Raw genomic sequence first — 12161 nt, forward strand, 5'->3', positions numbered from 1 at the left:
GACAGGGCCGAAATTTGAACCTTAATGGACCCTAATTTTAGGCCCATAGACAGTCCTGTTTGCAGGAAATGCAGGAATCGACCCAGTTGAAATTCCTCTGTAGGGGCCTTCCTGGCCTCGCACCACGCAACATATTTTCGCCAAATACGGTGATAATGTTGTACGGTCACATCCTTCCTGGCTTTGATCAGGGTAGGGATGACTTCATCCGGAATGCCTTTTTCCTTCAGGATCCGGCGTTCAACCGCCATGCCGTCAAACACAGCCGCGGTAAGTCTTGGAACAGACATGGTCCCTGCTGGAGCAGGTCCTTTCTTAGAGGTAGAGGCCACGGGTCTTCCGTGAGCATCTCTTGAATTTCCGGGTACCAAGTCCTTCTTGGCCAATCCGGAGCCACGAGTATAGTCTTTACTCCTCTCCTTCTTATGATTCTCAGTACTTTTGGTATGAGAGGAAGAGGAGGGAACACATACACTGACTGGTACACCCACGGTGTTACCAGAGCGTCCACAGCTATTGCCTGAGGGTCCCTTGACCTGGCGCAATATCTGTCCAGTTTTTTGTTGAGGCGGGACGCCATCATGTCCACCTTTGGTTTTTCTCAACGGTTCACAATCATGTGGAAGACTTCTGGGTGAAGTCCCCACTCCCCCGGGTGAAGATCGTGTCTGCTGAGGAAGTCTGCTTCCCAGTTGTCCACTCCCGGAATGAACACTGCTGACAGTGCTATCACATGATTTTCCGCCCAGCGAAGAATCCTTGCCACTTCCGTCATTGCCCTCCTGCTTCTTGTGCCGCCCTGTCTGTTTACGTGGGCGACTGCCGTGATGTTGTCCGACTGGATCAACACCGGCTGACCCTGAAGCAGAGGTCTTGCCTGACTTAGGGCATTGTAAATGGCCCTGAGTTCCAGGATATTTATGTGAAGTGACGTTTCCATGCTTGACCACAAGCCCTGGAAATTTCTTCCCTGTGTGACTGCTCCCCAGCCCCTCAGGCTGGCATCCGTGGTCACCAGGACCCAATCCTGAATGCCGAATCTGCGGCCCTCTAGGAGATGAGCACTCTGTAACCACCACAGGAGAGACACCCTTGTCCTTGGAGACAGGGTTATCCGCTGATGCATTTGAAGATGCGATCCGGACCATTTGTCCAGCAGATCCCACTGAAAAGTTCTTGCGTGGAATCTGCCGAATGGAATCGCTTCGTAAGAAGCCACCATCTTTCCCAGGACCCTTGTGCATTGATGTACTGACACTTGGCCTGGTCTTAGGAGGTTCCTGACTAGGTCGGATAACTCCCTGGCTTTCTCTTCCGGGAGAAACACCTTTTTCTGTACTGTGTCCAGAATCATTCCTAGGAACAGCAGACGTGTCGTCGGAATCAGCTGCGATTTTGGAATATTTAGAATCCATCCGTGCTGTCGTAGTACTACTTGAGATAGTGCTACTCCGACCTCTAACTGTTCTCTGGACCTTGCCCTTATCAGGAGATCGTCCAAGTAAGGGATAATTAAGACGCCTTTTCTTCGAAGAAGAATCATCATTTCGGCCATTACCTTGGTAAAGACCCGGGGTGCCGTGGACAATCCAAACGGCAGCGTCTGAAACTGATAGTGACAGTTCTGTACCACAAACCTGAGGTACCCTTGGTGAGAAGGGCAAATTGGGACATGGAGGTAAGCATCCTTGATGTCCAGAGACACCATATAGTCCCCTTCTTCCAGGTTCGCTATCACTGCTCTGAGTGACTCCATCTTGAACTTGAACCTTTTTATGTAAGTGTTCAAGGATTTCAGATTTAAAATGGGTCTGACCGAGCCGTCCGGCTTCGGTACCACAAACAGCGTGGAATAATACCCCTTTCCCTGTTGTAGGAGGGGTACCTTGATTATCACTTGCTGGGAATACAGCTTGTGAATGGCTTCCAATACCGCCTCCCTGTCGGGGGGAGACGTTGGTAAAGCAGACTTCAGGAACCGGCGAGGGGGAGACGTCTCGAATTCCAATTTGTACCCCTGAGATACTACCTGCAGGATCCAGGGGTCCACTTGCGAGTGAGCCCACTGCGCGCTGAAATTCTTGAGACGGGCCCCCACCGTGCCTGAGTCCGCTTGTAAGGCCCCAGCGTCATGCTGAGGACTTGGCAGAAGCGGGGGAGGGCTTCTGTTCGTGGGAAGAGGCTGTCTGCTGCAGTCTTTTTCCCCTTCCTCTGCCCCGGGGCAGATATGAGTGGCCTTTTGCCCGCTTGCCCTTATGGGGACGAAAGGACTGAGCCTGAAAAGACGGTATCTTTTTCTGCTGTGAGATGACTTGGGGTAAAAAGGTGGATTTCCCAGCCGTTGCCGTGGCCACCAGGTCCGATAGACCGACCCCAAATAACTCCTCCCCTTTATACGGCAATACTTCCATATGCCGTTTGGAATCCGCATCACCTGACCACTGTCGCGTCCATAACCCTCTTCTGGCAGAAATGGACATCGCACTTACTCTTGATGCCAGAGTGCAAATATCCCTCTGTGCATCACGCATATATAGAAATGCATCCTTTAAATGCTCTATAGTCAATAATATATTGTCCCTGTCCAGGGTATCAATATTTTCAGTCAGGGAATCCGACCAAGCCACCCCAGCACTGCACATCCAGGCTGAGGCGATTGCTGGTCGCAGTAGAATACCAGTATGTGTGTATATACTTTTTAGGATATTTTCAAGCTTCCTATCAGCTGGTTCCTTGAGGGCGGCCGTATCAGGAGACGGTAACACCACTTGTTTTGATAAGCGTGTGAGCGCCTTATCCACTCTAGGGGGTGTTTCCCAACGCGCCCTAACCTCTGGCGGGAAAGGGTATAATGCCAATAATTTTTTAGAAATTAGCAGTTTTTTATCGGGGGAAACCCACGCTTCATCACACACCTCATTTAATTCATCTGATTCAGGAAAAACTACGGGTAGTTTTTTCACACCCCACATAATACCCTTTTTTGTGGTACTTGTAGTATCAGAAATGTTCAAAACCTCCTTCATTGCCGTGATCATGTAACGTGTGGCCCTACTGGAAAATACGTTCGTTTCCTCACCGTCGACACTGGAGTCAGTGTCCGTGTCAGTGTCTGTATCGACCTGAGGTAACGGGCGTTTTATAGCCCCTGACGGTGTTTGAGACGCCTGTACAGGTATTAACTGATTTGCCGGCTGTCTCATGTCGTCAACAGTCTTTTGTAAAGTGCCGACACTATCACGTAATTCTTTCCATAAGACCATCCAGTCAGGTGTCGACTCCCTAGGGGGTGACATCACTAACACAGGCAATTGCTCCGCCTCCACACCATTTTCCTCCTCATACATGTCGACACAGCGTACCGACACACAGCACACACACAGGGAATGCTCTGATAGAGGACAGGACCCCACTAGCCCTTTGGGGAGACAGAGGGAGAGTTTGCCAGCACACACCAGAGCGCTATATATATATATACAGGGATAACCTTATAAGTGTTTTTCCCTAATATAGCTGCTGTATATATTAATATGCCAATTTAGTGCCCCCCCTCTCTTGTTTTACCCTGTTTCTGTAGTGCAGGACTGCAGGGGAGAGTCAGGGAGCCTTCCTCCAACGGAGCTGTGAGGAAAAAATGGCGCCAGTGTGCTGAGGAGATAGGCTCCGCCCCCTTCACGGCGGCCTTTCTCCCGCTTTTTAATGGAAAAATTGTCAGGGGTTAAAAATGCATCCATATAGCCCAGGAGCTATATGTGATGTATTTTTTGACAAAAAAAGGTTTTTTATTGCGTCTCAGGGCGCCCCCCCCCCCAGCGCCCTGCACCCTCAGTGACCGGAGTGTGAAGTGTGCTGAGAGCAATGGCGCACAGCTGCGGTGCTGTGCGCTACCTTATTGAAGACAGGACGTCTTCTGCCGCCGATTTTCCGGACCTCTTCACTCTTCTGGCTCTGTAAGGGGGCCGGCGGCGCGGCTCCGGGACCCATCCATGGCTGGGCCTGTGATCGTCCCTCTGGAGCTAATGTCCAGTAGCCTAAGAAGCCCAATCCACTCTGCACGCAGGTGAGTTCGCTTCTTCTCCCCTTAGTCCCTCGGTGCAGTGAGCCTGTTGCCAGCAGGTCTCACTGAAAATAAAAAACCTACTTTAAACTTTTACACTAAGCAGCTCAGGAGAGCCCCTTAGCCTGCACCCGTCTCGTTCGGGCACAAAAATCTAACTGAGGCTTGGAGGAGGGTCATAGGGGGAGGAGCCAGTGCACACCAGGTAGTCCTAAAGCTTTTTACTTTTGTGCCCAGTCTCCTGCGGAGCCGCTATTCCCCATGGTCCTTTCGGAGTCCCCAGCATCCACTAGGACGTTAGAGAAATCCTGATAGCCTCCAACAGGTCAGGATCATCCACCTGTAAAACAGATTCCCCATCAGAATTATCAGTATCAGTGTCTGTGGGGTCAGTATATATGCCATACTTATCAGACGAGGTGTCTGGGACGTGGGTGGATTGTGAGGAAGTAATAGTCCGCTTAGAGGACCCCTTGGTCATAGGCGGGCGAGGGTGAGATTTCTGTTTAGTCAGTGACTGGTTCAATTTCTGTAAATGAGTGGACAGCTGATCTGCCCATGGCGGATTAACCGCAGGGACCATAAACGGTTGCACCGGCACAGGAGGTCCCATAGGGGGCGTAAGTCTAGTTACCAGCGTAACCAATAACGTGAAGAAATTAGCCCAAGGTGGGTCGTTATGCTCCCCCATTGCTACGGTCCCACTGGGGGGCAGGGAACCCCCAGAACCTGAACCCTCTGCTGCAATGTTTTCCGCTAATGTGTCTGCAGCGTCACCACCACGCAATGTGGGATTAGCCCCAGCTCCGTTGCCTCTTATAGCGGACATGTCAGAAAGCTCAATTCAAGGCAACCCAGTACAATATCAGCAGCACAGCACCTGACAAGAACCCCCTGTGTAGTACAAACAGAGTTCCAGAGATATATGGTGACTAAAAATCACAGAGAAAAATACACAGAAAGTATCTCTTGTGAAACACCTATATTAAGTAATAATCCTGACGCACTTAGCCCCCTCAGGGTACAGAATATAGGGATAGCAATCTGAGCGAGATACACGAAATGGAGATCACACAGCAGCTATATGCGCACACACACATGGTCACATTATACAATGCAGAAATTATGACATGCAATTAAACTGCACTGGACTAGCAATACAGAGTAATACTAAGTATAGCTATACACTCAATAGATATAACAATGCACAGTAAAGACCGGATGTATATCACAGGGTACTTGTACTAAATAACCCTGACTAAATGCACTTTTTCTTAACCAATTGTCAGCAGACATGTAGAATACTTAAGTGTCCCGTAAAATGCACAGCGCTGACATGCAGGCAGCTTTACAGAGGAGGATTTGCCCAAACAGTCCCAGGATCAGCTCAGCTTGTCCTAATGGCACCCAAACGCTGACAGGGAGTGAGGGAGAGAGAGAGATATGCAGCTCCAGGGCGGGAACATTTACTCTAAATGGCGCCCTGGGGCTACAGGTCAGAGCCTTATTCCCTTGCTGGACTTCACCGGGTACTGTGGGCCTTCGCAAACGGATTTTTGAGAGAATCCAACATGTGCCCTGGTGGTCTAGTAGGGTCCCTGAACTGCCACAGTGTCCACGCCAGCGCGCGTGGCCCGCCTCCCACCGGCCGCGCCGGATCGCGGTCTACAGCGGGTCCCGTCTGTGGGACCCACTTACCTCCTCCCTGAATGCGGCCACGCGATCCTGGAGAGCTGCGGTGATGTGTGAGCCGGACAGAAGAAAACCGGAGCCTCCGCTGTAAGTACCTGGCAACCAGGGCGCGGGAGTATACAGCGCCGCTGGGGGAGGTGATGGAGCTGCAGCAGGAAATGTCTGACTGACATCTAACACTCACAGTGTCTCTGCTGCAGCCCTTGAAGTCTTCATTTTTCACTATAAAAACCTTTTCTCAGGGCTGCTGGAGCAGCCCCCCCTGAGTATGCCTGCACTGCATGGCACCAACTACAAAACTGAGCTCCTGTGCACGGAGGCGAGGTTATAGAGGAGGCGGCGCTATGCATTCTGGGAACAGTCAAAGCTTTTAGCCTGTTGGTGCCTCGGATCAAGATCCTACTCTACACCCCCAATGTCATTCCCTGTGGAGCCCAGTGTACCCCGCAGCAGAAAATAGTAAGACTAAAAAAAATAAAAATAAAAAAGCTTATGGCTACTAAAAAACAGCAGCCCTCTGACCATGGTCCGGCTCATGCCTCACCAAACAAAAAACTGATTTGCCTGAGCCAGGAGGCGGGCTATATGGACGGGTCCGTTACACGCTGGGAGGCCGAAAAGCTTTGCCCGTTTGGTGCAACTCCGCTTTCGCTCCACCATATCCCAATGTATCCTGTGGATACCCTGTGGACCCTGCAGGAGAAAGACAGATGTCCAACGCTAGTCGAGTTGCACGGGACCTGTCAGTTCATTCGCAACAGGCACCTCTTACTGCATGGCATGTTAAGGCTAGATGTACGAGGACATATCTGTATGCGATTTTGTGATGTACAGTATGGATTCAAATACATTGTACTGAATCTACAGATCCTTAGACCATATACAAGAGTTGTATTATGTGATTTGATGATATAAAGCATTTTCTTTGGAAACGGTAAAAAAATATTTATTTTTATTTTCTTTACACAAAAAAAGAATGAGAAAATATGAAAAAACTAAAATAAGCTGCTCTACTGTGATTCTTCCCATAGATAGATTCACATAAATGGTCAAAAGTCCTAAATATTCATTCTAGAATTTTAAACTGACTAGCTCTCTTAGGTATAAGGATACAAACTTAACACCACATTTCCACACATGGCGTTCCTCATGAGAGCATAGAGAACATTTTCTTGCCATGTCAAGTACTGTAGATTCATGCCATGTACTGTACATGTCTGGGCTGGCCTGTAAAGGGCTCGTTTAGGGCTTGTCTGAGAACAACTCTAGTGGGTAAATGGGTGTAACATGATTCTTTCAATCACATTAACATAATAGGGTATTGTGTTGCACATATCGCATATATATATATATATATATATATATATATCCAAATGTAATAGAACTGTGTGCCTTCAGTGTAGAAATAATCCATATATATATATATATATATATATATATATATATATATATATATATTATTATTTTTTGTCGAAGTCAAAAATATTACAGAAAAAGAACATACAAACTACACACATTATAAGTCGCTATACTTGCAAATACGCGCAGCGAGCACAGCAATATATGGTAACACTCGCATTTACACGGACATGCCACAGAGATGGATTCGACACTTATTTCATACAGTACATAACTATAATAATATCGAGCACCAGACATCATGATGATTTAAAATTATGTAATGAAGTAATGTCATGTATGTGTATTATTTGAATGAAACCAGATACACCTGTCATATTTGGTATTAAAGCAAGCAGATTAATGTGTAGATTCATTTGATACTTGTTATTAAGTTGTAGGACATTGCAACAAATAATTATGATTAAATGTATAAAAGCTAAAATCACTTTTATTAGAACAATAGATATTCCAAACAGGTAGTGGACAGGAAGCTCAGGCCAGCCCTTTAGATGTCTTCAAGGCTGAACCTGATTAGCATATACAAAAGAGACTAGTGACTCATCATGAATGAGTAAGTTCCCTCCCCCAAACTAGATAACACATTGCTGATCACACAGGAAGCCAGTTGCTGTTTTGTCTCAGAGGAAAAATGGAGTTGCTGACAGACCAGTGCCTGCATGATTTTACAGAGAGAGAGATATAAGATGCATTGAGTGAATGGTATTGTATGCTGGCCTGTAACTGTATGTTTTAACTGCTTACTGTGTGAGTTGTAACCATGTAATTATGTGTATACGGTACACTGTAATATATTGAATACATATCCTTTTAATAACAAATATATACATCAATGAGCTTTGGAACTCAGATAATGTGTGGGTGTATTGTTTTCTCTTATGGGATGCAGTGTTTTGCGATGTACAGCGCACTTTTATCGTATATGGTAATAAGATGAACCTGGCGTCTGCAGTATATATTAGAGTGGGTATTTTAAATCTTTGTGAGGAAACAATTTGGCATTCACAATATTTTACTTGTGGCATTTCAGAATCTGCTACAAGTGTAAATCTGCTAAAGCCTGGTTCAGCTCATCGTCAAATCATAGAAAAAAGTTAAACTCATTAACTTGTAATGTCATCCGTGAGCAACATCTGCCAACACCGCAATAACAGACTGCACTCCTTACCTGAATGGTGGAACCCACAGCTAACTTGAACAGCCCGCAGCTCACTGTCAAAGCGGACAGTTCCAGGAGGGTAAGTTGTGATTTTGCTGGCATCTTTCTCTGCTTGTTCTCTGCCCTCATCTGCAAGAAAAAAAACGAAGAAAAAAACACAACTTTTAAACATCTCAGGAAAATCCTAGAAGTGGCGTTTTATTTAGCATTATGAATGCCAGGTGCACCTCCACAAATAACCCTGAACTAAAAAGAGTGAATGTCAGAAGTGTAATCAAGACATAAGAGGTTGACTTGAACAGTGCAAAACATCCAAACTTTATCCCTTGTACACATTGAATTTACAAATAGGTTTCTAACAAATATCAAATACAGTTTAGAAAGAAATAAGCCCACGGGACAACAGATCTGAACAAGAAAACAGAATGATCCAGACAAGTGACACGAGCTGCACCTACAAATGGGATCGGAAGAAAGGAGAGATGAATAGAAAGAAGAGAAAACTACAGATAAAAAAAAAAAAATACATCAACTCTTATCTACACCATCAGGGAACACCAAATAGAAATGAAAGCTATGGCGATCTCTAAAGGTTTAGAGAAACGTTATTCCTTATTAATACATTTACTGAAGGAAAGGCATTTGTTTTAACATTTTTACACAAATAAAATTATAGTTAGTTACCTTAATTAGACAAATTTATGTAATTCCATAAAATGTTTTTGCTAAACTTACCCGGAAAAAAGTTTTTAATATGTGCAGTTTGGAGCAGAGAAGGAAAAATTATAGAAACTTTCAAATATATTAAGGGTTTTAATGAGGTACAGGAGTGAAACATTATTCGAAGGAAGAGAAGAATTAGAGGGAAAATTTGAGGAAAAAACATTTACAAAAAGGGTAGTAGACATGTGGAATAGCCTCCCATCATATGTGGTGGTAGAGGCTTTTAAAGTAGAGCAATTTAAACATGCATGGGTTAGACATAAGGATAATCTAACAAATAAATAAGGATTAAATAGGGGTTGAGGTTTCCACAAGGTTAAAAAAAAAAGGGGCAGACTAGATGGGACAAGAGAATTTAACGGTAGGTAAGAACCTATGATTCTATGTAAATAACACACTAAAAAATATATTATTCCATAACCAAACCCCACAAGTAGCAGACAGCACACAATGAACTCATAGTAGACACCCCAGAATGTTGCTGATGTACTTTTCTCTCACATTGCTAGAACCTTGGATCCATATTTTACCCAGGCTGCTATCTGTGTGATGTCTGCATGTTACCGTACAATTGACAAAAACAGATATGAAGATGGAAATCGCTTGAATGGTCCACAGCCTAAATGTGTGTAATATGATCAAAATAGTCAACTGGTCATAGCCTTAAGGTAATTGTATACAATATTTGTAATAATTTTGTGCATGAAACAAAGTTTGTGTACACTGAACCATCAGATAGCAAAGGTGTCACTATGTAAGTCATGCTAAAAAATCAAAAGGGGTTTTGGAATATTTTGGATATCAGATTTTTGGATGTGTTAGATTCGCCCTGTATAATTTTTCCAGTTAATTAAAAAGAATATGAAAAAAATCAAGTGTGTGTGTGTGTGTGTGTGTGTGTGTGTGTGTGTGTGTGTGTGTGTGTGTGTGTGTGTGTGTAGGCAATTTTACGAGTATATACAATACTACCGGAAATTGCAGATCCACTTTGTTGCATTATGGAAAAAATTTACCTTGGAATACTTTACTGCACACTTTGCGCAGTAATTCAGCGTGCATGCTTTCACAGCCACTGCTATTCAATTACAAATTGATTTTATACACACACACACACATATATATGTTACATCAACGTTTCCGTGCAAGCAACACAGTCTTCAGGATGCAAACAACAAATAGGCAACAGTGAACATGTTTATTTGTATCCTGAAGACTGTTGCTTGCACCGAAACATTGATATAACCTTGGGAGTTTTGTTACTGCCCTGAATACACCCTTTCGCAAAAAACCTGTGAGTGCTGTCCACCTTCTTGGAACTATTGCATCATGGCCACCCCATGATAGGACTGGATCACCGAGGTATTTGTGTTTATTTATTGAGTGCAGATATACATGGATTATAATAGGATTTTGGTACCTACCGGTAAATCTTTTTCTCTTAGTCCGTAGAGGATGCTGGGGACTCCAAAAGGACCATGGGGTATAGACGGATCCGCAGGAGCCTGGGCACACTATAAAAACCTAAACTGGGTGTGAACTGGCTCCTCCCTCTATGCCCCTCCTCCAGACCTCAGTTAGAAAACTGTGCCCAGGAGAGATGGACATTTCGAGGAAAGAACTTGTTATAACACGGTGAGTGTCCTACCAGCTCACACCTCAAACACACCGTAGAACATAGCATTCAGTAGAATACCAGCCCACAGCATGAACAAACTACAGCCACATGTTGAGAGAATATGCAACCCAAAGCGTGTGTCCACATAAGCAAAAATAACACCCCGCATGCCATTGCATGAAAAAAAAAACGGTAGAAACCGCCTGACAGAGAAGACACCCCACCAGGGTGTAACCAAAACACTAACTGCAGACCCCGTACGCACTGGGACGGGCGCCCAGCATCCTCTACGGACTAAGAGAAAAGGATTTACCGGTAGGTACCAAAATCCTATTTTCTCATACGTCCTAGAGGATGCTGGGGACTCCAAAAGGACCATGGGGTTTATACCAAAGCTCCAAAACGGGCGGGAGAGTGCGGACGACTCTGCAGCACCGAATGAGCAAACCAAAGAGGTCCCCAACAATCATGGTATCAAACACGTAGAGCATAGCAAAAGCGTTTGATCCCGACCAATAATCCGCTCGGCAAAGTTGAACCGCCTAGACTCCTTGGGCATCCGCCCAAGAAAAACACATCTTTCCATTAGAGTGGGCTTCCACCGACTTCGGTCACAGCAATCCAACCATCAAACAACATGCCAAAACGTATCACAGATTCAGCGTGTAACAGACTGCATACTGCAGTCACCCCCAGCAGGTTGGGAGCATACCGGAGAAACAGAGCCTCTGTTTCTCCAAACTGATTCAAATTGGCGACCTAAATATTCAAATCCCCGGCAGCACCGAGGGACTCCGAATCAGCTAATGCCTAAGGAACCACCTGTATCAAAAAACAGACTGTTTTCTGCGAAACCCAGAAACCACTCTTTGGTAGAACTACAATCCGAGTTCACAAGTCCTCTCTGTCTACCTAGAAGATCAAATAAGGTTCTTGTGAGACAAACCCACCACGTCCGCCACCCACCTTGCGGACGCCAAAGCCAATAGCATGACCACTTTCCAAGAGAGAATTTTTAGAAATAATAAGGCCATACTGCACCGAAATGGAGCCTAACTGTAGGCCTGCATCCACCATGGCTTGTATGGATAATAACTACCTAGGTGAAAGTCTTCCGTTGGAACCATCCTGGATTCACACCAAGACACAGAATTACGCCAACCACGGCGGTAAGACTTTGCCGTTACTTCTGTTCTAGCCTCAGACATTGAGGAAACGGCTTCACTGAGAACATCCTTCCAGCTTAGAATATGGCAGACGCATTAGCGGTAAGTCTTGATACACGCCCTGATCTAGTTGTAACAGTTCCTCCCGTAAAGGAAGAGGGCAGGAAACTCCCATGAGCAAATCATGACCAAACGGGATAGCAAAACCTCCTTGGCTAAATCAGATCCGAGAGGATAGCCTGAACCTATGTACTTCTTTCGTTTATCACCATCCGAAAGAATGAAATAGGAGAGGCCACATGACCAATTGCGACCCTCCACAAAAGAGGT

General features: G+C 45.3%; 1 protein-coding gene across 16 annotated transcripts in view; it reads right to left on the bottom strand.

Moving 5' to 3' along the window:
• Positions 1 to 12161, bottom strand: part of MYCBP2 (MYC binding protein 2) — a 705517-nt gene that overhangs the window by 472517 nt on the left and 220839 nt on the right. For all 16 annotated transcript variants that reach the window (XM_063952980.1, XM_063952968.1, XM_063952974.1 and 13 more), the window contains one exon: positions 8337 to 8456. In XM_063952980.1, coding sequence (XP_063809050.1) covers positions 8337 to 8456 — 120 coding nt within the window. The remainder of the gene's footprint in view (positions 1 to 8336; positions 8457 to 12161) is intronic.

This window comes from Pseudophryne corroboree, chromosome 2, assembly GCF_028390025.1.
Source record: "Pseudophryne corroboree isolate aPseCor3 chromosome 2, aPseCor3.hap2, whole genome shotgun sequence".
NCBI classification, from domain to species: domain Eukaryota; kingdom Metazoa; phylum Chordata; class Amphibia; order Anura; family Myobatrachidae; genus Pseudophryne; species Pseudophryne corroboree.